Source organism: Gymnodraco acuticeps, unplaced genomic scaffold (assembly GCF_902827175.1).
Source record: "Gymnodraco acuticeps unplaced genomic scaffold, fGymAcu1.1, whole genome shotgun sequence".
Classification (NCBI taxonomy): Eukaryota; Metazoa; Chordata; class Actinopteri; order Perciformes; family Bathydraconidae; genus Gymnodraco; species Gymnodraco acuticeps.
The window spans coordinates 390,263-416,568 of NW_022990011.1; the positions used below are offsets into that span (position 1 = coordinate 390,263).

General features: G+C 41.1%; 1 protein-coding gene, 1 long non-coding RNA gene and 6 other non-coding genes across 10 annotated transcripts; 7 read left to right on the forward strand and 1 right to left on the reverse strand.

Moving 5' to 3' along the window:
• Nucleotides 1-964: 964 nt before the first annotated feature.
• LOC117544281 lies at nucleotides 965-2,627 on the reverse strand. The gene is made up of 2 exons (XR_004568671.1): nucleotides 1,293-2,627; nucleotides 965-1,164 (listed from the first exon to the last, which is right to left on the reverse strand). It is a non-coding gene; the product is annotated as an uncharacterized LOC117544281 (long non-coding RNA).
• Nucleotides 2,628-15,866: 13,239 nt separating this feature from the next.
• ncl (nucleolin) lies at nucleotides 15,867-24,468 on the forward strand. Of its 3 annotated transcripts, none has more exons than XM_034213183.1 (16): nucleotides 15,867-16,133; nucleotides 16,985-17,080; nucleotides 17,176-17,263; nucleotides 17,786-17,905; nucleotides 18,219-18,410; nucleotides 18,623-18,760; nucleotides 18,985-19,068; nucleotides 19,246-19,369; nucleotides 19,641-19,777; nucleotides 20,134-20,260; nucleotides 21,068-21,207; nucleotides 21,619-21,754; nucleotides 22,105-22,238; nucleotides 22,436-22,562; nucleotides 22,676-22,984; nucleotides 23,303-24,468. In XM_034213183.1, the coding sequence occupies exons 1-15, from the start codon at nucleotides 16,116-16,118 to the stop codon at nucleotides 22,980-22,982; spliced, it is 1,968 nt and encodes a 655-aa protein (XP_034069074.1). In that variant the 5' UTR covers nucleotides 15,867-16,115; the 3' UTR covers nucleotides 22,983-22,984; nucleotides 23,303-24,468. The 3 variants fall into 3 exon arrangements, with proteins under 3 accessions (XP_034069074.1, XP_034069071.1, XP_034069073.1); XM_034213180.1 differs by having other exon boundaries at nucleotides 22,676-22,974; XM_034213182.1 differs by having other exon boundaries at nucleotides 21,622-21,754; nucleotides 22,676-22,974.
• On the forward strand, nucleotides 17,990-18,127 carry LOC117544290. Its single transcript, XR_004568677.1, has one exon. It is a non-coding gene; the product is annotated as a small nucleolar RNA SNORA57 (small nucleolar RNA).
• LOC117544286 lies at nucleotides 19,860-19,997 on the forward strand. The gene has a single exon (XR_004568673.1). It is a non-coding gene; the product is annotated as a small nucleolar RNA SNORA57 (small nucleolar RNA).
• Nucleotides 20,675-20,812, forward strand: LOC117544288. Its single transcript, XR_004568675.1, has one exon. It is a non-coding gene; the product is annotated as a small nucleolar RNA SNORA57 (small nucleolar RNA).
• On the forward strand, nucleotides 21,277-21,414 carry LOC117544287. Its single transcript, XR_004568674.1, has one exon. It is a non-coding gene; the product is annotated as a small nucleolar RNA SNORA57 (small nucleolar RNA).
• On the forward strand, nucleotides 21,839-21,976 carry LOC117544285. Its single transcript, XR_004568672.1, has one exon. It is a non-coding gene; the product is annotated as a small nucleolar RNA SNORA75 (small nucleolar RNA).
• LOC117544289 lies at nucleotides 23,043-23,180 on the forward strand. Its single transcript, XR_004568676.1, has one exon. It is a non-coding gene; the product is annotated as a small nucleolar RNA SNORA57 (small nucleolar RNA).
• Nucleotides 24,469-26,306: the final 1,838 nt, after the last annotated feature.

A 26,306-nucleotide genomic window follows, 5' to 3' on the forward strand; every position in this document is an offset into this window, starting at 1 on the left:
CTCCAGCCAGGTACCCAAAGTTGGCAACCCTGATAAAGGGACAACACTGAACAGGATAGCTGGCCCACAGAAACTGATCAACTGTGTCAGAACTCCACATTGTGAGCTTTATTAAGTTTATGTGACTGGACTGCCTATTAAAGTTGGATCAAAAACAAGAGTATTAAACTAAAGAAAAAGTAAAAATCTTGGAGTTCCATTGAAACTATGAATCTTCCAGTGTTTGCCTTTTACATACACTTTGATTCTGAATTTGGTACCCAGATGTTAATGTATGTCATTGTTGATGTCTGAATAGTGGTAAAGTTTTAAAATATTTCATTTATAATTAAAAAATAACTACAGATGCTACTCAATGAAACACCCAATATATATCGAGGGAAAGGAATGAATGTTCCTTAATGAGAATGGGTAGCTCTGCTCTTGTTGCTTGACTTTGGGATGGTGTCATACATATTGGCCCTGTTAAGAATTAAAAGAATACTGAAGTAAATAACTCATTACAGCAGACAATAGTTTTTAGTATTAAACTCCATTAGCAATGATGCAAACACTGACAAAAAATATTGACATTTCAAGAAATTATTACCAAGATTTACCACTGTATGCTTTTACCAATAATTTACAGTCCAGTTTAAATCTTAGTCATGCTCCTCTTTGGGTGGGTGCCCAGAAATAAGTGCCCATTTCCCTGTGATAAAGAAAATCACTTCTGACCTAAAATCCTAGGATGTATTACCTCCGTGCTCTTTATAATTATTGGGTTCAATCAATTATATCTATCCCTGGAAAAAATAAGTTACTAAGAGAGACAGATTTTTGTCATTCTTTAAATTCAACAAGTTAATTAGAAAGACAGCGAGAAGACAATTATACACTGTGTGAAGGTGACTCTAAAAAACATACATTGTGTTCCATAGTGTCATGGCTCTCAGCCACAACAAACGCGACAGAACACGAGGGCGTGAATAGGAAACAAGAGTTTATTCACTGCTGCTGAAGGACACAAACAGGCGAAACAAACTACGAAACAAGAGGTCAGCTGGTCGTGGCTGCGTCCTCCTGCCAGAGAGAGAGCGAGAGCGAGATCCGGCCCGGTCCTTTATCCGGCTAGCTCCAGCCGCCAGGTGTCCTCAATCCCAGCTGATAGACCAAAGGGAAAACCTTAAAGGAACATACACACACCAGAGATAACAAGGCAGGGGTCGTCACAATAGGAATACTCAAAAAACAACAAAAAAACATCTTCAATGGTGTTGTATCATTGTGTATGCAACAAGCCGTACACACACCAGAGATAACAAGGCAGGGGTCGTCACACCCCCCCCCCCCTTAAAGTCGGTGTCCCCAGGACCACCGGCACACCAACCCTGACAAAACAAAAAAAACACCAGTAATGAACAACAAAAATACCAGACATACGGAACCCCACTTCCAACAAAACCAACAATTGCAACATACAACCCTCACACTGCCAGCCGCTCCTCCCACACCCAGCCACATCTTTAGCAACACAGGTAAGCAACCTGAGAAGCACACTTTAAAAGGATGGGCAGAGCGAGAACGATTTATTAAACAGTATGACAGACAATACATTACCGTCACGGCCCATGCTTCCTCAGTTGTAGCAGTTACTTGTGGTGGGTATTTATGCACTGGAGACCACTAATCCAGCAAAGCGACTAGCAAGCTAGCAACACTACTGAGACCACGGCCATGCTCCCTAGCCAAGGCTTCAACCACTTTCTCCGCAACACTACACACCCCGCTCAACGATCCCAAGGGAACCGCCGCTTAACCTGCCAGGGACAACTCCGCACCGTTCCGCACTGCTCCACATGCAACGCACCAACCAACCCACATAAAGCTCACCTATCCGTTGCTGTATCACAGATAAAAAGAAGTGGACGAGCCCCCAGCTGTCATGGCTTGGCTCTCAGCCACAACAAACGAGACAGAACACGAGGGCGTGAATAGGAAACAAGAGTTTATTCACTGCTGCTGAAGGACACAAACAGGCGAAACAAACTACGAAACAAGAGGTCAGCTGGTCGTGGCTGCTCTTCGCGCTGCGTCCTCCTGCCAGAGAGAGCGAGAGAGCGAGATCCGGCCCGGTCCTTTATCCGGCTAGCTCCAGTCGCCAGGTGTCCTCAATCCCAGCTGATAGACCAAAGGGAAAACCTTAAAGGAACATACACACACCAGAGATAACAAGGCAGGGGTCGTCACAATAGGAATACTCAAAAAACAACAAAAAAACATCTTCAATGGTGTTGTATCATTGTGTATGCAACAAGCCGTACACACAGATGTTTCATGTTACGTGCATTACTTAGAAAAATCATAGACGATAGTATAAGTTAACGACCCAATAAGTCACCGTATTCGGGGGACTATCAAGCATGTCAAGCACACAGCTGTGTGGATGTTGTCACTTTAAATGCTATAGTATAAGAGATGACAAAGATGGGGAATTAGATTCAAGATTCATGGCTTTTATTGGCATTTGTAAATAGCTAAAGATTTGTCAATGAGAAACTTAGGTCACAGGCTCCTCCAACAGTGCAACACAATAAAACAGAAGAAGAAGAGTCTATATTCAAGTAATTGGAATATGATATATTAGATAAATAATTAGTAAGTTGCAAACAGATGAATGTTCTGGATGTTGTTTCAAGAGTTCAGGTGTTTAACAGTCTTATGGCCAGTGGAATGAAACTGTCTGAGTCTGGTGGTTTTAGACCTGATGCGGCGGTACTGTTTGTGGCTGGGGTGATGGGGGTCTTTTGTGATCTTGAGGGCTTTCTTCCTGAGCCGCTGGGAGTTAAGATCCTCCATGGATGGTAGTTCCGTCCTGGTGATGTACTCAGTGGCATAGCCACCATAGGGCCCAGGCCCACCCAGTTTACTCATTAGCCCACCCTGAGAAAGCTTCGGTGTCTTTTAATTTTTTTTTACATTTTTAATTATTTTATTATTATTATAAAAAAATGTATTCACCCATTGAGAATATCCAAGAATTCAAAATTAAATTCAAGTGAACAAAAAAATCGAGTTTAATTCATGTTGTATGTGTTTTGTCCTCTGAACCGAACTCATTTACGGTAAAAACTGATTGTTGGTTCCGGCGCGCGCCATAATAACGTGAGAGAGGCAGAGAGCTGCCTGCAAAATAAATTATGGCTCAAAGTTTACTAATAAACTTTGTTTTGTTTTTTTAAAAAGCCAGACTCCAAGAAGAGCCCCCACTGCCCTCATCTAGCAGCGATCTATACGATCATTTTCTGATAACGATGAAATAGCCCAGGATCTCCAGTAAAGGGGTTATAGCATGCGGTTTAAGTGATCATTATATGATATTCTGTACCCGCAAAAAGCTAAAACAAAGGGCCGGCTGTCACAAAACAGTCATATCTAGAGACCTCAAAAACTACTCTAGCGAGGCCTTTAACCTAGAACTGGAGAGCCTGGACTGGTCAGATGAGCTCAGTGGTACACAAGTTGAAGAAACATGGCTTGGTTTAAAAAACAAATTCTCTGCAATACTCAATGATTTGGCCCCCCTAAGAACAACCAGGGTAAAAAATCGCGCTGAGCCGTGGATGCACTCCGGCATACTGACCGCCATGAAAACCAGAGACAAAAAATGCTCTGAGTTTCATAAAAGTCAGTCAATGCTTTCCAAAAGCACGAGCAGTGAACTCCAGGCCCACGTGACTGAACTCAAAATTGAAAGAAACAGACTAAGAAATGACGTAAGCTCCATGATCAAAACTGCCAAAAAGAATTTCATCAATGTCAAAACTGAGGAAAACAAAAATAAACCCCGTGAACTTTGGAAATTACTCAATAACCAGCTTGGCTGCAGTAAAAAACTCAAAACGAGATTTTCTAACTTAAACGTAAAGACAGATAACAGGCTCATCACAGACAAACTGGATGTGGCCAAGTACTTGAACATTTTTTTCACAAACATAGCCACAACTCTTGTAAATAAATTACCCTCCCACTCAGGGCTTTTTGGAGTAGATCACATCATGACCTACTACAAAAACCTAGGGGTACGCAAAGATGATTTCAGTCTAGCAAGGGTAACAACAGCAGAGGTACTCATTAAACTGAGCGCCCTCCAACCTAACAAGGCCACTGGCCACGACAATATCCCCTCCAAATTCCTCAGAGACTCAGCAACCGCCATCTCACCAGTCATAGCTCACATAATTAACCTCTCCATAAAACAGGGAAAAGTACCCAAAGACTTCAAAATTGCAAGAGTAACCCCCCTGCACAAAAAGGGCAGCAAATTGGACCCAGGCAACTACCGCCCTGTTTCTATACTTACCTCCATCTCGAAAGTCATGGAAAAAATAGTATATGAACAGGTCGAAAAGTACCTCTCGGAAAAGAAACTAATCTATGAATTTCAATCTGGCTTTAGAACATCCCACTCCACTGACACATGCCTTCTTTATTTGAGCGACCACATCAAACAAGAGGTGGACGAGGGCAAGTACTGCGGCATGGTGATGCTGGACCTACAAAAGGCTTTCGACACTGTCAATCACCCCATTCTGATTGACAAGCTAAAAGCAATTGGTTTTGATAAACTATCGGTGAGCTGGATGCAATCCTACCTGGAGGGGAGAGAACAGATGGTGGAGGTAAACGGTACTCTGTCCCCCCCCCCTCCCAGTGAGCTGTGGTGTTCCACAAGGAAGCATATTAGGTCCGTTACTGTTCCTAATTTATGTAAATGACATGTCATCAGCATGTGACTGCAACTTGTTCCTGTTCGCGGACGACTCAGCCCTGCTGGTCTCTGACAGGAACAGGTTGCAGGTTGAAAAAACCCTCAGCTCCGAGCTCGGCAGAATCTGCACCTGGCTCGCCGATAATAAATGATCATTACACCTGGGTAAAACAGAGTCCATTCTCTTCGGTTCGAAACATAATCTCAGCAAATCCGACGACTTCTCAGTTGCAGTGGGCGACATTATTGTCACAAGTAAGAAGGAAATTACATACCTAGGATCTATTCTTGAGGCAAACCTCTCCTGTGACAAAATGGCATCCAATGTAATAAAAAAAGTCAATCAAAGAACTAGATTCCTATACCGGATCTCCTCTCTGGTAAACAAAAACACCCTGAAAACTCTGGCAGGAGCACTCATTCCAGGGTACTATGACTATGCTTGCACATCATGGTACCATAGCACCTCCAAGGCGCTAAAAATAAAACTTCAAACATCGCAAAATAAACTGGTCAGACTACTGCTTGACCTCTCATCTAGAACCCACCTCACCTCTGCCCACTTTGACAACCTAGGATGGCTTAGAGTAGACGACAGAGTACAGCTACTTGCAATGGGCCTGGTCTACAAGATCCACTACACCTCTATGGTACCCATGTACATGTCAAAATTCTTCCCAAAGGTCAAGGAATACCATGATCATAACACCAGAGGGAGCTCCACAAATCATGTGAAACCCAGATTTGGCACAAAAAAGGGGGAATACACGTTTCGCAATTATGCCACATCAAGGTGGAACGCTCTTCCCACAACTGTAAAGGAAAGTAAAACTATACTTACCTTCAAAACCTCTCTTAAAGAGCACCTTCGGGGGAGAGCATTGCAAAACTGGCCACGGTAATGGTACAAATCTCAACCTGTCGTTCAATGGACAGCTTCCCCCCCCCCCCCATCTATGTATATACTCGCATTTTAGACTCTGTTACTAACTGTATATCTGTAGACTTGGTATGTCTTAAATGTCCGGTTAGGATGTATTAGAACGAAATCTAAAATGAAAATTGTAAATAAGCAATCTGTATGTAAAAAAACCACCTGTATGTAAATTGTAAATAAGCCATCTGTATGTCAAATATGTCTTATATGTCTTAAATGATATGATGAATTGGAAATGGGGGACCCTGGTGTAAACAAGACGAAAGTCTTTCTCTGGTCTGCATCCCCTTAACAATTGTATGTTTTGAGCTGTACTGTACTGTACCCAATATACAAGCTGTTAATAAACTTTTCAATCAATCAATCAGCCTCCCTCTCCCCACCTCTCCTGCTGCTGGACTGTCAGAAGAAGAAAAAAATGTAACGGAAACTCTGCCGCACGGTTCCCTCGTCCCTTGGAAGAGGCGGAGAGGTGGGTGTTTTTCATCTGCTGGTGGACAGTCCGGAGAGATATACACAGGTCTGGGTTGTAACCAGGGCCGGACTGGGACAATAAGTCAGGCCGGGAATTATACACCCAGCCAGGCCACTACCAGTTTTATTTGTCAATTTTTACAGCGTTGCTGCCCATAGTGATAGCCCTCTAAATCTACTACCCAAAAATAAACATATGGACATGGGTTACTATTTAAAAAAATGTGCAAATCTATTTAATCTATGTGAACATATTTTAAGTGGAGGTGGACCTCAAATCCTATAGGGGGGTCCGGTGGCATGCTCCCCCGGAAAGATTTTTTAAAAATGTTGGACTTAAATGCATCAATCTGGTGCATTTTGAGGGGGAAATAAAGAGACTACACCCATATGAAACAGAACTGTATACATTTAAATAATCATAAAAACATGGCCATAACCAATAACATACCATATCCAATATGAAAAAACATTGAAACTTGTTTATTTATTTGTTTTTGGTTCATTTATAGTTGTGAGTGTGTCTGTGCTCCTGAACCAACCTCACCCGTCTCCCCCTGCTCCTCTTTGAGGCAGCAGCAAAGACTAGTTTTAGCTCTCAACAAGTTTATCTTACATTTTTTCACCTAGTTAACATTTTGTTTGTATTATTCATGCATATTTTACCAATCACTCCCCCCTCAAATGGAAATATGTGTTTACATAAATGGTGACCAAACCCTTTGAGACCCACAGAGATAACTTAGACTAAGTTAACTATCTAAACACTCAGAGTCCTTTACCTCACCTGAGCTGTAGTTATCAGTCTCTCAGTCTGACAGGAGAGGACTCTCCTCCACCTTGTTGTTGAAAAAGCTCCTTATATCCATTAGCGCAGCTAGCTAGCACCAGATGCTAACAACAATACACGTAACCGGTGCGCACACTTTATCGCGCCACACTAACACACACCCTCCCGAACTTGAATGACACACAGACCAATCGAGGGCATTAGTATGATCTGTATGAAAGTGGCCATGTCGGCAGGCCACATTATGTATACAGCCAGTCACCCTCTGTGAGGCAGAGTCAGACCCACATTTGCGCAGCGTTGCGTTCACAATACATACATTTAAAAAAAAATCCTCAGGCCAGCAGGCCACTTAACAGGCCAAGCCATCGGGAAACCTCCCGGTCCTCCCGATGGCCAGTCCGGGCCTGGTTGTAACCATTGTAACGGAATGTACATGATCGGTTGTAACGGAATACATGTAACAGCGTTACGTAATCAGAATACAAAAATCAAGTGAGTGGCGAAGTCACGCCCATCTACTTCCGCCCCATGGGACCTTATTTCTGAAAAAGTATGCATTGAAGTCAATGGAGAGAGAAAGATTATCTTTCGATCCCGTTTGAATTGTGCCACGAATTACACATATGATGTTTGTCAATCTTAAAAAATCATTTCCATGTAAAAAAAAGTCACAGTTTGTCTTAAAACTGTTGAAATATAAGACTATGAATAATACGCAACTAGAAAGACTACAAATCCCAGAGTCGCGTAAGTGAATTTAGCTAGCTGACATTAACGTTACACATTACACTTGTGTTACTCACCTTGTAAAACCGGTCCCGCATGCTGGAACCGACTAACTCCCCTTTTGTGTATGTACAGTTCTCAACATGGCCAGACTTGTAGTGATTTTCACCTCTTTTAATACTTTTCGCTTCATTCTGAAAGAAAGAGGTGAAATGTGCTAACCTATACAGTCTATGGTGCTAACGTGACGGCCATCTTGGTGTTGGTGACGTATGCAAGACCAGAGTTGTAGTTTATTGAGCGCTTCACACACAAAAATGTGTTACTTCACAGTTTTACGACACTTTTTTTTTTTTTTTACTTGCAAAATTATCTTTTAAACTGACAAACATCTATGTGTAATTCGTGGCACAATTCAAACTGGATCGAAAGATAATCTTTCACTCTCCATTGACTTCAATACATAATTTTTTCAAAATAAGGTCCCATGGAGGTCCACCGGAAGGGGAGGGACTTCGCCATTTGAAAAACGAGTAATCTGATTACAGTTATAGTAAACCTGAAGTGAATACATTTTGGAATACTTATTGGAATTATTGGTGGAAACATTTCCTCACAAAATGTAATATTCATTACCGGCAGAACTGTGTGCAGCGCTGTGCAGTGTGCAGTGTGCAGCGTGTATGTGAGGCCCCACCCCCGCACGCAGATGAGAGAGAGATCTCTTTTAAAATATATTGAAAGTTAGAAACGGAGATGGTTAGATAAAATGTGCAAGATAACGTTTATGTAGCATTTCTTTATTGTCGAAATTATGACATTTATAACGAGATAAAATCAAAGTGAATGGCCTGCTGCTGCTGAATGCATGGGGAAAGTGACTGGAAAAAGTTTTAAAAGTTATTACATCATTTCAGATAATAATAATGATAATTCATTCTATTTAGGGGCACCTTTCAAAGCACCCAAGGACACCTTATAACATATTCTAAGGAAAGGTTTTAAGACAGTACAAAGAATGCAGTCCGGGTGATGTTTTTTACGTGGGGTGCAGATGAGAGAGCTGTCCAGAATGCCACCAAGATGTTGTGTTTGTGCTCTTGATAAACCATTAAAACAGTAAAATAAGTGTCTCCTGTTCACCAAAACATACCCATCTGTTATGGAAAAAGAAAGTATTCCAAAAGTATTCTAAAAGTAATCTGCCACCGGTACCAGCGGGGATTGTTGTTAGCTTCTGATGCGCAGAAGAAAAATCTGGCCCACCCTATTTTTTACAGGCCCACCCTAAAGTACATTTCTGCTACGCTACTGGATGTACTATGCAGTTTTCACCACCCACCAATTAATTAATTAATTAATGCAGAAAAGGCAAAGGGATGTTGCAGCACATAGTTAGCACCTTAACCCCAAGGCCACCGGAAAGCCCTATTTTATAATTTATTGAATCATCATTTTGTGACGGTGAGCGTGATGTAGTCATTCACACCATTCCCTCTCTTTACTGATAGAAACCTTTTTTATACGGGTATGAATCTCATTGACTATGGTATAAGCATGCCCAGTAAAAGTTGATTATAAAACAGAGCAAGGAACTTGCAGCAAGAACAATGGAAAAGAAACACAGACAACAGTTTCACTAAACACACAATAAACGGGCAGGAAAGTGTCAGAGTTACATAGCCTACAGTAGGCCTATGTGTATTATAGGCAGGTAAGGTGACAGACTAGAAGTTTGTGATGCTAATCACCAGGGTCAGGAACTGTGACAAGTTATCCTTGTTTGGTGTTTTTTAGAAATTCTACAAAACATACCATTTATACATCGATATACGTAACTTTCACCCCAAATAAGTATTGTATCTAAAATGTTGTTTTAAAAAAAAGTCATATGAAGCCAAAATATATGTATACTTCCCCTCAATAATAAAACAGTTCTTAATCCACAGTGAAACACAAAGTGCAAGCAAGGTTTTCTACCCAATGCTCTGTGAAACAAGTCAGGTAAAATGCAATGCTGCCTCTGTGTGGTGTTGAGGGTTAATTACTCACATGTGCTGTGTGTCCCCTGGGATTTAACTGAGTCTAAACTGCTGTACACATTGTACACACAAACATATTGAGAGAGATCTAAGGGGTAAGGTAGTGATGTTAAATACTGCGCCGAGGCTTCGGAGCGTGGTTCGAGTAATACAGGAAGTTTTTGGTGAAACGTGTATCGAGCATGGCATCGAGGCTTGTATCGTTTTAGGACAGTGACGTCATCGATGACAAACGAGCCTCGCTGTCCCTCGATACCACGTGAGGTAGTGCTTCAGATCGGTTGAACGGTTGAACCACAACACATTACTCCTCCTGTAGACGGCATGGATTCCACGATGCGATTAAGAGCTCAGACACTGACTGATATGGAGGATGAAACATTACAAAAGTATAAATAAATAAAAGCATCAATAATTGTATGAATAAAAACATGAATAAATAAATAAATACGGCATTAAATAAAGGAATACATAAATGGATGAATAAATAATTTTGGAAATGCATAAACAAATATGGAAAAAAAATGAATGTATAAATAAATAAATACATAAAAGTTATTATAAATCTTTAATATATTTCTACATTTACGCTCGTTTACATTTCTTTATTTCTGTATTTCTGTGTCCGTATGCTAATGAGGTAGGCCGTCCTAACCTCAGTCTGAAGCATGTTCAAAGAAAAAAAACACTTCACACATCTCCTAACACTTCCCCTGGTGGTACGATTTTTTCTTTCTTTTTTATTATAATTGTTAGTATTGTTTTATAATTATTATTTTTAATATTATTTATTTAAATGATTAATATTTTATCAATATTAATTATTATTTAATGATTCATTGTTTATGTGTTGATATCATTTTTTTTTTTTTTTTTTTTATTCATTGCATTTGTACTTGTCATTTCTTTATTGTCATTATAATTTTCAATGAATTTATATCACTTGTTTTATTATAATTATTTAATTTATTATTAATTGTTGTTATAATTTTAATTGTATTTTATTATAACTTTTATATTTTTGTATTATTTTTATTTTTATTGTATACATGAGAGTAACACATTACTCTCCACTTCTGGGCAAAAAGTACGGCTCCGCCCACTTTTGGGGGGGAAAAAGCTGTTATTTGAATGGCGGTCAATACAAATTATGAAGTTTTTGCCAATCCGATCAGAAATTTAAGAAAACCGTGGATTTTTGGATATTCAAGGAGCCCGATTACAATGGCCAGACAGGTAAACAATGACATTAAATCATTGGAAATCGGAGATCGGGCTCGATATGGCTCTTTGAAGATCCAAAAATCCACGGTTTTCTTTCTGGTCGGATTGGCAAAAACTTCCGAATTTGCCTTGCACCCTTTCATGTCATGTGATACCTTGCGTGACGAGCGAACAGTTTAATCAACCTGTACTGTACTGTAGCTAGCAGCAGCAGCAAGTTTGGCAGCATAATAACAAATGTAATAGCTTGCATTTATAATGTACAGCAGTGTTGTAGTCAAGTCACCACTCTTCGAGTCCGAGTCCAAGTCCGAGTAACCAAGGGAGAGTCGTAGTCGAGTCCAAGTCACCCAAGGAGTGTCCGAGTCGAGTCCGAGTCATCATTACCTGTGTTCGAGTCCGAGTCCAAGTCCGAGCAGGGCCAGCCCTGACCAATTTGCTGCCCTAGGCAAGATTTTAGCTGGTGCCCCCCCCCCCCCCCCAAATGCAGACACTCACTATGACGGTTGTGGCATGACCACCAAAGAGAACAATATGGACACAAGATGTGTGCAAATGTATTTATGGCGCGTTTCCACTGCAGCGGGTAGCTCGCTTTAAGCGTGCCGAGCCGTGCGGGGCCCGTTTTTGGTTGCGTTTCCACTTGGCCTAGTTTTGGCCCGGGGCTACTTTTTCACCTTTTTTCTGGCCCGACTAAATCGTGGTTCTAGGGCCAGGAACAACCAGGCTGAGTCGGGCTGAGTATGCTAAACTAGAGAGAGAATCGCTGGCAAGGGGGCTACAACTACAAAAAGATGAACATATTTGACCGTGATTTAATTGTAATACACGTTTCAAAATGATGCCGAAGTAACAACATACTGATACCGGTTAGTAAAAACCATGAATTAATGCTTTGACAAGTCTGCAGACAGACGGCAGGCGAAAATCCCTTTTAAAATGCGTGCTTTCTAAATGGAGCTTGGCTAAGCTAACGTTATATATGCTCCGACCGTCCACACTCACAACAACGGCCTATACAGACATAAATAAACCAGCGACTGTATTCGCCATGACACAGACAGTCTGTGGTTTGTACTTGTTTAACTTTTGTCTAGTTTCTCAACAGATATGAAGAGCTGTGAGCTGTGAGTGCTAAGAGCTAACGGCTGTGTTGTTTTTCTGGGGCTCTCATTGAAGATGACGTCACGGCTCCGCCTACACTGCGTTACTATAGTAACTGCCCCAGTTCCTAAACTGTAATGGAAGTGCAGCATTAAAGTGAGCCAGGCCTAATAAGGCCTAACCAAACCGAGCGATGCCGAGCGAGGCCTGCAGTGGAAACGCGCCATTAGTATCCTATCCATTTGAACATGATTTAAGTGGTGGGTGGACCTAACCTCCTCTAGTGGGGTCCGGGGGCATGCTCCCCCGGGAAGATTATTTTTTTTTAATATTGAAGTTAAAAGCATCAATCTGGTGCACTTTGAGAGCAACATTAAGAGATCTATGGATACATCTTTCAACACCCATATAAAACAGAACTGTAAGCAGATTTTCTTTTTATTTATGGATATTTTACAAATCACTCCCCTTTTAAACTGTATTATTGTTTATTAATAACAACTTTTTTTACTGTCATATAGTATTTTATACTATAAGAGAATAGATGAAAATCATATAAAGGTGTGCCTTTACCTTCCGAAAATCGGCACTCGAGTCCGACTCCAGTCCGAGTCCAGGACTCGAGTATACCCATCTCTGATGTACAGCAAACCAAAGCACAAGAGCAGGGCTCAAAAGAGAAAGGACAAGAGAGAACATAGACATGTAACAGCTAAACTGACAAAATTAGACAGTTTTTTTTGTCATACATCGAGTGCTAACTTTAGCAATGTTGAAGTGCAGCGGTAGCCGGAGCCGGAGGCTAACAATAGCTCACCTGCCTCACCACCATCATTGCCATCTAGCTCCACAAGTGAAGCTCTATCCGTGGCCGTGGCTGTGCAACCTTCTTCTCCTGCCAGCCAGGAGGAGAGGCTGGATTTGGTTGTGCCCGGCGGTGGTCCAACAGTTCCCCAAAGGGCCCCAACCGATAGGGGACACTATGGCGCTATTGAGACCGACGACGCCAAGATCAAAAGCTATATTATAGCAACCGGTCTATGTAGGCCTACCGGCCCATTCCCCAGAGACAAACATCAAGGAAACAGGTTTAATCCTCTTCTTAGTTCGCTGTGCCGTTGTCAGGCTGTGGTAGTCTGAGGCCAGGACAGGCTGTTGTTGATAGCATATACATGTGGCGCTTCTGAGTGGTTGTGTATGTCCGTGCGTGTGTGAGCGCATCAGCGTGCGCTTATGTTTGGGGTGATGGGCCCAAAATAATATTTGCACCGGGGCCAATCACAACCTTGTTACGCCACTGTATTTATCCTTTTAATCACACAGCGTTAAGAATTTTTTTAAATGTGCCTACATAACTGTCAGTTGCAGCCCTAGCATTATTATTGGTTTAACTAACAGTATATATTTAAAACATTTTTAAAATGACCATATTGAACAGCTACAACATTAAAATACTTCTAGGCAGATTGTGGAGGATAATGGGAGAATGAAGCCAACCTCACGTATGAAAGGTTACATGTGAATAGAGGGGCAGAAACACCCATCTGAATAATGGCCACTTCTTGCAAATTTACATTTATCCGAGGCGACTCACAATAGGTAAATGAACAATGAACAGTGGTAGACAGTAGCTCATTTACTTAAGCACTGTACTTAAGTACAATATTGAGGTACTTGAGACTAATCCTGCAACTTTATACTTCTGCTCCACAACAGTTTGAGAATGAAGAAACCTGGAGGGGCAGAAACCGTCAGGCAAATTTACATTTCAATCTTGAACAATGAACAGCGGTAGACCGTACATTTACTTAAAGGTGAGGTACGTTTGAGAAACCGGGCCCCCTTGACAGTGAAACGCCACGTGTGAGGTTTAGATTATTTACCTGTCTCAATCAAAATGGAACTGTATGAAATAAAACGGCACATTTGTCTTGTAGTAAATAAAAAGGGATCACTGTGAACGTGACGTATGATAGTACACGTTGAAGATCCAATGGGGATACTGAATGGCGGGTCCGATTGCTCTCAATCAGTAATGCATGACGCAGACCCAACGTTTCGTTGCTCTGATTGGCTGTAGGTCTATTCAAATTACATTCGGAGGCATTTTGATCTGACCGCGGCCGCGCTGATATTATAACGCCAGAGAATTTCCACACCTTTAGTGTATAAAACTCCCCCACTATTTAGACTAATCCTTGCACCCCTCTTTAGCATAACCCCGAATGTTCTCAACCATATTGCATCAGTAACGTGCACTTGTTGTTACAGCAGGATCAGTTTATGTGTTGTGGACACGACCCGTATATTTTCGCAAGCCGTGTTCTCAACATTTAGAGTTTTGCTTGTTATTTAATTTACGATACGATATTACTTTATTTGCTTACTTTAACATCATTTTTCATGGTGGGGCTAAGGTGGGGCTATGCCATTTCTTAGTATGGCTGTAGCCTACCCCAGCGATACCCTGGTGCCGCCACTGCTGCTCGTTGTGTGCATAGAGGTTCAAATCACTCACAATCACAGCAATACGTATAGTTGTGCGTTCATAGTTTTTAAAACACCCTGGTGGTCCAGAGGTCTGTGCATTGGTTCTTCATGCAGGTGCTCGAGGTTCAACACCCAGGGGTGGTGGACACCTTTTGTCTTCTGCTATGCTGATGTTAAATCTGGAGACATTGTCCCCACCACTGTTTTTAGTGATGCCCATGGTAATGACAATTAAAACCTTCACAGATCTGTAGAAAGCATCGACTGATTAAAAATGGGGATTTAATGCTTTGCTCAAAAGTTACATGCAAAAACCCTGTCACAACAGTGCTGCGGTCACTTCATACTTCAAGTGCTTTTGTGAGTATCTTAGATTACTAGTTTTATTACTGAAAATACTAATTCGTTGTAAGAGTAACTGGGCAGGTATATAATATTCATATTCATTGTTTAGAGTTATTCTGGGAACTCACAGAAAGATCACACTGTTGAGATGTATGCCTATGTAACACCACACTTTGACCAACAGGGGTTCAGATCAAGCCTCATGAGATGAACCCTTTTGAGAACAAATTGGCTGGAAACTTCAAACCTTCATAAGGTTTCATCTCGCCATCACTTAGGGTTGTTAAAAAAGTGTTTAATGTGTTCAATTCCGTGACAAGTTGTGGAAACTTCATTGGCTGAACAAGAATCACTCAAAAGCTCCACAACTTCAACTAAATGAAGAGTACCACTTCAATATTTGACTGCCTTTCTGGCAATCCACTCCTAATGTGCTATCTAGGTTGTTGTTTTTATCAATGACTTTTTTAAATCAATGAAAATAACATTCTGAATGAAGTGAAAGTTCTCATACTCCCAATTAAATTGAACTCACTTGAATAAAGCCTAGCATAGACTACTCCATACAAACATAACACATGTACAGTTCAGATTATGTAAATGTAGATTGTTGTTGTAAATAAGGTGGGGAAGACTAACTAAATGTGTGGGCTAATTAATAAGATTAAATGAAGTTGCACTGCTCTTTGCAAATGGAAGCCAGTACTACGCATGGTAGGCCACACGTGGTAGTTCGTTGATGGCAACTGCCCCCCAGCCACATGGTTAATGAAAACAGCTGCATGGAGCATAAAGGCGCTCTGTAGCCTACTGACTGTAGCCAAATACTAAATGTAAGTGTCAATTTGAAAGTATCGACTATCTGTCTGCGGTTGAATTCAGCATGTCATTGCACTATCCTCTGAAACAAAATGGTATCTAACATGGCATGGATTTAATGTTTACTTGCCGTGAATTTACAAATTATTTCCTGTGTGGAGAAATACATGCAAATGTGTATGTAGGCGAGGCGCAAGCACGCTGCTCTTGTGATTGGTTGACATAGCAATGTGGGCGGGTCGACGTGAACGCGCAGAACAAGAGAGCATCGAGCGCGGCTTCGAAGTCTCTGTCTTTCCTGCCCTATGTCCCATCGAGTAGGCTGAACCACCACGTGTGTCCGTTAAATATTTCGTTTCTTGTTTCCATACGTCCAGTTTCTTGTGTTTCGCTGAAACACACAACATCACCATGGTGAAACTAGCAAAGGTAAGACCAACTTGATTGCATTTCCCTTTTAAGTGTTTGCGTTTGTGTGTAAGCTTTGTTGTTAGGCATGAGGCCTTAATGGAGAAGTTGCTGCGTTTGTGTGAAAAACGGAATTAACTCCGCTTACAAATAAATGCGGGTATTTTGCTGCGTATTGGTTCCCTTCAATAATTACGTACGTTTATCATAACGTGTGTTTGGTGGAAATTAAAGGTGAAATTGAAAACCCACGTTATTAAAACGTTTGTTCCAAATCGGCCATGTTGGTACATTGCTGTTTTTCCTGGCCTGCTAATGGTTAGCGAAAAACTCAAGATGGCTTTCAAGCGCCTTCTCGATTTTAAAGCATGGGATTAAGAGATGCATTTAATACAGATTAAACTAGGCCACACACCATTGTCGACTTTTATCATAATTGAGATATTCAAACGATTTATTGGAATGACTTTAATGTACGTACTATGCTGGATGGCGGTACATGGTTGTTCGCGTAAGCGTGGTTGTTAACAGGCCACATGCAGAGCAGTACGTTATCAATTTGTAACGTTATGGTAAACCGATCGTTTTTGAACCGGTGTTAAATGTTCGATTTAGTATATTGCTCGTCTGCCTGCAATTCCCTCCTTTGCTCACCATGCGTTCTATGCATGTCGGCAAACTGCTACATTAGCCACCATGCTAACTACCCGACCTCCTGAGCTCCACGTGGGTTGTGCGCCTGCTCGGATTGACACGAGGTGAAAACCGAGGAACCAGATTACCGCCCATAGAGCCGGCTATTACTGAACATGATTCATTTTAATCTAAACCTGTGCTCTAATAAAATGTCCTATTTTCCATTTCTCTTGCAGGCAGCGACCAAGCAGGCAATTCAGAAGAAAAAAGCCCCTCCACCAAAGGAGGTAGAGGAGGAATCGAGTGAAGAGGAAAGCAGTGAGGAGGAAGAGGTACAGACTATTTAAGATTCTCTGTTCTTAAATTAAAATATTTGTTCTGGATTTTTAAAGGTATTAATGTTCTCTTTTTATTTATTTTGATTCAGGCTCCCAAAGTGGTGAAAAAAGCCACACCAGCAAAAGCAGTTAAGAATGGAGCTGCTGCTAAAAAAGCAGAAAGTGAGGAGGATTCAGGTAAGCAAATTATTCAACAATCTCATCACACAGCTTTTTGGGGTATGCTTATTTAATTCCTTATTGTAAGTCAATTGAATCAACCGATCCTTGCATTTGTAAAATTATTTCGATTTTCTCCTAGTCTATAGACGCCAACAAAAAGTCCTGAAAATAAACTTTTTTGTTTGATTTATCATTTACTTCCCCTTGATTAGTCATTAGTCAAGTCATAAGAGACATTTCTCTGGCATGTTAAAATTGTAATGCAAGTGAATTGATTAAAATTGTAATGCAAGTGAATTGATTATTCTAAAAGGTACAAAACTGTGTGAAATAAATGGTCAGTTGTTAAAAGACTAATGTTACACGTGAATGGTTTTAACGGGAAATAGTAATATCTGCTACACCAAACATCTAGTCCCCCCTTTTTATATTTAAGCTGAGCAGACTAAGACCCCCACTCAAAATGAATACTAGGGATTGAAAGGCTAGTCTGATGGCACATGCTGACGTTGTTGTTCTGTGTCCATTAACCTACAGAGGAATCTGAAGAAGAGGCCCCACCACCCAAAAAGACTCCTGCAAAGGCCAAACCAGCACCCGCCAAGGCAGCACCTGTAAAGGCTGAGGAGTCAGATGAAGATGATGAGGAGGACGATGGTATGCCATACATTACATTAGTTTGATTTGGTCTTTGTAAAACCAGTCTATTCACAAGCTACTTGTTTAAGAACATTGCTACACCCTCCATTTCTTGACACACATGTGGTTGTTCAGTACCACTGTGTGAAATGTTCGGAGGAAAACTAAAGGCAGTGCTATGTCTTCGGTACCGGTGTGTGTTATCGTCTGCCGGTTCTATCCTCAATCGCTGTCACATTTTGGCTTGTGGCTTTTATTGAATTCAATGCAACTGTCTGCACATTTGTTCCTGTTTTTACCCATTTCTAAAATGTACAATTCCGATATCTAGATGAGTCTGAGGAAGAGGCCCCACCCCCCAAGAAAGGAGCTAAACCTGCTGCCAAGCCCGCAGTAAAGGCTAAGCCTGCAAAGGAATCCTCTGAAGATGAAGAATCTGAAGAAGAAGCCCCGCCCCCCAAGAAGGCTGCAGCTAAACCAGCCGCCAAAAAGGCTGCCAAAGAGGAGTCTGAGGATGAAGATGGTAAGATCGACCGGGATTACTTTTAAAGATTATGATTTTGAGTTACTCACCTGTGAGATGCCATCATAGGATATTATATGATGATCAACAAGGGACTTAATACTGATTTTGTGTGATGTCACCTTTGTATATCTGATTTGGCTAAAGGCAACAGGTCAATAGTTTGAATTTGTTCACAATGGTTTAAAAAAACATTGATTGTGGTTTTCCAGAATCTGAAGAAGAGATGGACACTGCTCCTGCTCCAGCAAAGGCAAAGAAAGCAGGGATGGTGAAAGCCAAGGAAGAGTCAGAGGAGGAGGAGGATGATGATGAAGAGGATGATGATGAGGAGGAGGATGATGAAGAGGGTGAGTTTTTATGATGGAAACATTTTAACATCTTTCAAATAAACGTCACTCAAGTGCTACCCTGTTAGTAGGTAATACAAAAAAAGATAATTATCTCAAAACAATTAAAAGTTAACTGTAGCATGTATATTTGATTTGCAATGCAGTTACTACCATCTGAATGTTCCAGACTTTCTTCTAAATTGATGTCTGTCTGAACATTTTTAACACTCTTGTCTCTACAGAAGCCCCAGTGACTCCTGCAAAGAGGAAGGCAGAGAGCAAGAAAGAGGCACCTGCTGCCAAGAAGGCAAAGGCCGATGGTGAAGGTAAGCAGAATGCACTGACTCATCAATCAAATGTCAACATTTTATTATGATGAACAACAAGGGACTTAATACTGATGTGTGATGTCACTTACTTATTATTCTGAATCAACTTGAAGTTTAAAATGTTTTCACACAAATCAAACAAAAGTAATTGATTTTACATTCCCCGTTCTTCAGGTTTCTGTCTATTTGTTGGGAACTTGAACTCCGACAAGGACTTTGATGAAATTAAAGATGCCATGAGGAAATTCTTCACCAAGAACGACCTTGAAGTCACTGATGTCCGGTTAGGTGGATCCAAGTAAGCAACATTTGAAAACAAACAATATAAACCTATTTACAGGTAAAAGAACCTGTTATTGGAAACCTTAATCTCCACCTTTCTTACTTTTAGGATGGCAGTGACTTAAAAAATATAGAATGTTAATCTGCAACATCATTAATGGTTCTATCACATCATGACTGGTGTCTAGTGGTACTGTTGTGATTCAAGCCTTAGAATTTTTGCTATAAATCTATATATCAGTCTTGAAAAAAGTGTCTAATGGTCCTTGAATGTCTTGCCTCTGCAGAAAATTCGGTTATGTGGAGTTTTCCTCGGAGGAGGACATGCAGAAAGCTCTAGAGCTGAATGGCAAGAAGTTCATGGGTCAGGAGCTTAAGTTGGACAGAGCCAAAAGCAAGGAGACCTCACAGGATGGAAAGAAAGGTAAAAACACCAACATTTTAAAATGGATGTTGTTGCAGTTTTAAAATGTTTGCCCTTCTACATTTTAAGAACATTGCTACACCCTCCATTTCTTGACACACATGTGGTTGTTCAGTATCACTGTGTGAAATGTTCGGAGGAAAACTAAAGGCAGTGCTATGTCTTCGGTACCGGTGTGTGTTATCGTCTGCCGGTTCTATCCTCAATCGCTGTCACATTCATGACTTTTTCCTATGCAGATTATTTAAAAACGAATTGCAAGGGCTTTTCCTGAAATTAATGGGTTTTTAGCAAAGAACTTTTCTCATAGGGAAAATAAAGTTATTCCAAAACTGATGATTCTTTTTATCCCACAGAGAGGGATTCAAAGACACTGTTTGTGAAGAACCTTCCCTTCTCCGCCACGATTGAAGACCTCAAGGAAGTCTTTGAGGCTGCCGTTGATGTCAGGTTACCGCCAGGCCAGAACGGTTCAAACAGGGGGTAAGGACAAGCGGACATTTTGAGTTTATTTCCTTTGTCTAGATGAGGTCACTTTGTACAAACATAGGGAATACAAACTCTGAGATCCTACAAGCTCGGTGAGAACTGTGTAGGAAACTGATGTAGTGTTAGGAAATTGTACTTTTTTCAATCCACCATTTTGTACGATATAGTACTGAAAGTAAAAAATGTGTATTTTATTTATGGATTGCAATTTTGGTAAACAGTAAATCATTTTTTTTTAAAAATGCAGTTGAACTGATTAGTCAAACTAGTTGTTGCAGCTTTATAAGTGGTAGGTTTTTATTTCCTAGTACTCAAACATGCATTTGACCAGTATTTTGGTTAGTAATGTATTAGGTTTTTGCAGTTTTAAAATGTCTGCCCTTCTACATTTTAAGAAAATTGTTACACCCTCCATTTCTTGGCACACATGTGGTTGTTCAGTACTCGTGTGTGAAATGTTCGGAGGAAAACTAAAGGCAGTGCTATGTCTTCGGTACCGGTGTGTGTTATCGTCTGCCGGTTCTATCCTCAATCGCTGTCACATTCATGCCTAAGTGGAATCTAGAGAATGTACAAAGGATAATTAGGAAATCTCTTATTGTGAGGCTGAAAAATACATTACTGACATTTGATAAATTGCAGTTGAACTGATTAGTCAAACTAGTTGTTGCAGCTTTATAAGTGGTAGGTTTCTATTTCCTAGTACTCAAACATGCCGTTCATTTGCATTTGACCAGTATTTTGGTTAGTAATGTATTAGGTTTGTTTCTTGACAAGTAATGTCTTCTCTCTTTTTGACAGCATTGCCTACATTGAGTTCAAATCTGAGGCTGAAGCTGAGAAGATGTTGGAGGAAGCTCAAGGTGCTGATGTCCAGGGGAGGTCCATCATGGTGGACTACGTTGGAGATAAGAGCCAGAAGGGAGCCTCCATGGCTGGAGGTAAACTCCTCAGATTTTTTTTGAAGTTTTAAAATGGCTGCCCTTTGACTTAAGGAAATAGCTACACACCCTCCATTTCTTGGCACACATTTGGTTGTTCAGTACTGATGTGTGAAATGTTCGGAGGAAAACTAAAGGCAGTGCTATGTCTTCGGTGCCGGTGTGTGTTATCGTCTGCCGGTTCTATCCTCAATCGCTGTCACATTCATGCCTTTTATGACTAAGTGACAATCAATAGTGTCCTCTGGCTATTGATTTGTCATTTAAAGCTCTTAAGACATGATGTTAATGTATTTCAATTTAAAGGGCCGATTGCATTAACTGGACAGTTTTGATGCACATAGTACTTCCAGTAGATCAACGAAAATTGTTCTCAATCTCACCTGTTTTCTTTTTCTTCTGTCTCTGTAGCAGCAGCAGCAGGAGCAGCCAGTAAAACACTGGTGGTGAATAATCTGTCCTTCAATGCCACAGAAGAGGCACTTCAAGCCACTTTTGATAAGGCTGTCTCTATTAGGATTCCACAGAGAGATGGCAGACCAAAAGGGTAAGAATCTGGAATCATACTATGCCATGCAAGGATGACTTTCTATAGGTTATAATTTATCTGGAAATAAATCTTTTACTGTTCACCTTCTCATGAGCTCCTCTGAATCTTACTCATGATTCTGAATGGATTCGCACGAGAAGCAGAGTCAATGCACAGTTAGAACACGCTCTGCAGGCCCTACTCGCATTAGGGAGATTGTCTGTCTGTTGTGCAACAGTTTATATCGAGCGATAACTGTTATGATTTGCATTTCTACTAGTCAACAATGGTAACATTTTGATATCAATTTGTGGCCTTTTCTGAATTTATCAGCTTATACTTTCCTAATGTTGTTCTTTTTTCCTTAGTTTTGCTTTTGTAGAATTTGAGACCACAGAGGAGGCTAAGGATGCCCTGGAAAACCTCAACAACACAGATATTGATGGCCGCTCCATCCGCCTGGAGTACAGCCAGAACAGAGACGGAGGCAGAGGAAACGCTGGTAAGTCTACAAACTTGACCATTCAGAACTGATCTTTGCAGCAATAAAATGATTTTTGATAGCATGGCCAGATGTGGAAACTTGGTAGTTTAAACTGGTCCTCCCATGAGGCTTTAGGTTGATAAATAATTTGTATCAGCCCCGAAGATAATTAAATCAAAACCCTTTTTTTAATGACGACTTCTCTCTGCTACCAGGTCCAACTAAAACCCTGTTCGTCAAGGGTCTCTCTGAGGAGACCACAGATCAGACTCTCAGGGATGCGTTCGATGGGGCCGCAGCAGCCAGGATAGTCACAGACAGAGAAACTGGAGCATCAAAATGGTAAGTTGTCAAGTTTTAAAAATTCCTTGTGGCTTCTCAGTCCTTGTTAACACAACTCTGTCCAGCAGGGACTGTGTACAGATTTGCATGTTAAATTCTGCCTTTCCTTGCAGCTTTGGCTTTGTGGACTTTAACAATGAGGATGACTGCAAGGCAGCCAAGGAGGCCATGGATGATGGCGAGATCGATGGCACCAAGGTGAGCCTGGACTACGCCAGGCCCAAGGGTGAAGGCGGCTTCCGCGGTGGTCGAGGCGGAGGTGGATTTGGCGGTCGCGGCGGCAGAGGTGGATTTGGCGGCGGGCGCGGCGGCGGTGGTGGATTTGGCGGCGGCGGATTTGGCGGCCGTGGTCGTGGCGGCAGAGGAAGAGGAGACTCCCGTGGCGGTGGACGCGGGCGAGGAAGCTTCGGAGGTAAATAAAAGTACTATATTTGAAGTTTTAAAATGTCTGCCCTGAGACTTAAGAAAATTGCCAAACACCCTCCATTTCTTGGCACACGTTTGGTTGTTCAGTACTGATGTGTGAAATGTTCGGAGGAAAACTAAAGGCAGTGCTATGTCTTCGGTGCCGGTGTGTGTTATCGTCTGCCGGTTCTATCCTCAATCGCTGTCACATTCATGCCTAAGTGGAATCTAGAGAATGTACAAAGGATAATTAGGAAATCTCCTAGTATTCATGATTTGTTTTGTTTGTAGCTAAATATGCTGGCTAGTAAAACACATTTTCTTCTTATTTCTAGGTGGAAGAGGTGGTGGTGGATTTGCCAAGCCCCAGGGGAAGAAAACTAAGTTTGATGACTAAATCCTTGTCATTTTTACTTTTGAATGGACTCTGGTTTCATCACTTTTCAGAGCTTTTGGACATTCCAGAAAGCGTCATTGATATATATTTAACTGTTGACGGGCATTTTAGCCCTTTATTTAGACCCCACAAACCTCCACCCTTGTGTGCCAGAATGGTACTTTTTGACCTTCTCAGCTCAAGTGCTTTGTGAGTACTGAATGTCCCAAGTGCAAACCTGCACCTCTAACCCTCTGATAACTTGCTTTTCTGAAGGAGTAAAATGGAACGGGTCTGGCAAACAAGTTTGCTGTGAAAAATATGCTTGTCTTTGTCAGATACATTGTGTAAATTTAAACAGTTTGTATGATTTTCATTTTACCTTTTTGTAAAAAAAAAAAATACACCTTATTTGCTTTTATTTTGTCATTTTTAGTTTGCTTTAGGTGCCAACTTTTACTGTTCTGTGTAAAGCATATTTTGATAGAAGATTTGAGTCAGTTGGGTGTTAAGGAAATGGCAAGATGTTCTGTCATGTTTGTTTGGTGGGGCCGGGTCAATGTCAGAGGAAGAACCTCTTCTATGTAACATAAAATATTTGTAGTGCATTGACTAATTTCTTTCCCCATCTGAAGATTTTCACATGATTTAAATAAAACCTTGTAGGTGGTGATTTTTAAATGTCTATCCTTTTTCAACCATGTCAATCTGAAACATTGAATGTGTCACAGGCTTGAAATGTTAGAATATAAAAGTTGATACATTTATACTGCTACCTACCAATGCAACACATCTCTGAAATATATTTTACTTTGAAAAGCTTGAAACATTTCAAGTAATACTGTCACTGGCTGAGTAAACCCTAGGAGTCCTGGAGAAAAATGTTTGATTCTGTTAACCTGTATATTGTTGGAAGGTTGTTGTAGTGTCCCACATGGATGCCCTAAATGGGGACGGATGCTCGTCCTATTGTATTCCTGAATGCGTTGTCTACAAACAACCATAATGTAACCTACGTCTTAAATGGCTAGATGATCACCCCTTATTATTCCACAAGGGGGCAGTATATATCAGGTATCGTTTTGTGTATTGACACCTGAGCCAATAAAAATATCTCATAGGAAACTGCATACTGAGTACTTGTATGCAAGTGAGGATAATTTTGTAATTGACCTGTGACTTCACATCCTACAGCTATCGGGGATACTGGTTAAAGGCAGTGTCCTCAGCCAATTAAATAGTTAATGTAGCCATAGAGGAGAGTACTAAACTGCCACTTGGAGTTTCAAAACGACTTAAAATGTTAAAGATGTTTTCTCCAAACAACCTTCAGCTTGTCAAATCAGTAACCCCTTGTTCACATGGCAGGCATACATGAATTTATCTCTTAAATTAGCTTACAATACTTGCACAGTTCCTATGACAAATGGAGATGAATATAGATATAGACTAACAGTGTTTCTCGAGAGGCAGTTATGAATTTATCTGTATGTTGGTGGGTAAAAAGATGGGGCCGTTCCAGTTGGTTCTGTAAAATCATACATTTCTTATTTCTCATGGGCCTTAGTGTGGTTAACAGTGACCCTCCGTCTGACACCAGCAGACGGGACGGCAGTGTGCTGTCATCCCTCAGCTGAACAGGGTCTTTGTTCCTGAAGGTGCCACTGAATACCTCCATGCAGATTAGCGCTCTCTCTGCCTTGAACAGTGACAAAGTCATGCTAGCTGAGGCGTTATGTCAGACCTTGTTACGGGATCACTTGAAGGGCTGTTTCTCAGCTTGGTTCCATTTCTATAAATTGTTCTCCCCTGCTTTCCTGAGGTGATTTTTTTTTTTCTTCTCCCTATTTAACAGTCGACCTCATGAACAAGCAGAGTTTACAATTACAATATAGTTAGCTTTTATATGTTAATATTAAATCTATTCCCCTAAACTCTGCTTATGCTTCAGCATATTATAGGAAGTAATGGGAGGGAATATGATTGAGGGTGCTGCTGTTTCACTCTTTGACAAACCATAAGCATCTTCATGAGTGGACACTGAGTCAATAGGACATTGTGAAGAGGACAGAGACTCATACTTTCTCATTTGTATAGTGGCTGATCTAAATAGGACCCTCTTTAAAGGGGAGCATACAGCTCTGAGTCTTCTTCACAATGGAGCTTTGTCAAGTACATGGTGTCCTATAGCACAGATGAAGTTGCATTGCCTTGGCCTCTCTTCCAGTGTGATGTGGAGTCAGGGACTACAGTGTACTGATCTGCTGAGTGGGCACACAATACTCATTTTTTTACCGACATTTCCCAAATGTATGTTACCAAGAAGAACAAACTGTTTCCTCCCTGCCAGAGAACAATGCATGTGAAATCTTTATTGATGCTGTTGCTCTCTTACTCAAACAATTTGATTATTTCCCGCGTCGTAAAGCAGAGGGGACCAATGTTTGAACTGAAAGCAAAGAGAGCTTTGTTCAGCCTTATTGTATGGCATTGTTTCTAACAAACATTACAAGTCTGGAGTTGATCGGAAAACACATAGGTAAATAACATGGAGTCCTTCTTTGGTAACAATGGCTACTGAAATGTATTTGTGTGTTTCTCTGCTGATTTAATAGTTTCAGTGCTATGTTAAGATGCTTGTAGAGGAAACTTCTGTGTGGCATGCAATGGAGTCACCGACTCAGGAAGGAGACACGGGAAGAGTCGGAGCTTTGATGTCAAACCACTGTGATTTATTTGGAGTTGGTACCAGAGTATTCACATCACAAATCCAAGAGTCCGAGGTTCTGACTTCACGGTAGAGTTGCCACGTCAATTCTGGAGAGCCTCTCTCTTGCCAGCCCATCTAACTGGTTTCGCAGAGAGTAAACAACATATTTGAGAAGATAGCCTAAACAGTGTGGGAACACTGAGCTACTTGCCTCGGACACCTATGACCTCGAAGATTTCACCTTGGAGTCCAC

Bases quoted from the DNA above. Each gene is read 5' to 3' on its own strand.
- ncl (XM_034213180.1), top strand. The intron at 17,081-17,175 runs GTACAGACTATT...ATTTTGATTCAG, and splicing joins AAAGCAGTGAGGAGGAAGAG to GCTCCCAAAGTGGTGAAAAA. The intron at 19,778-20,133 runs GTAAAAACACCA...TTTATCCCACAG, and splicing joins CTCACAGGATGGAAAGAAAG to AGAGGGATTCAAAGACACTG.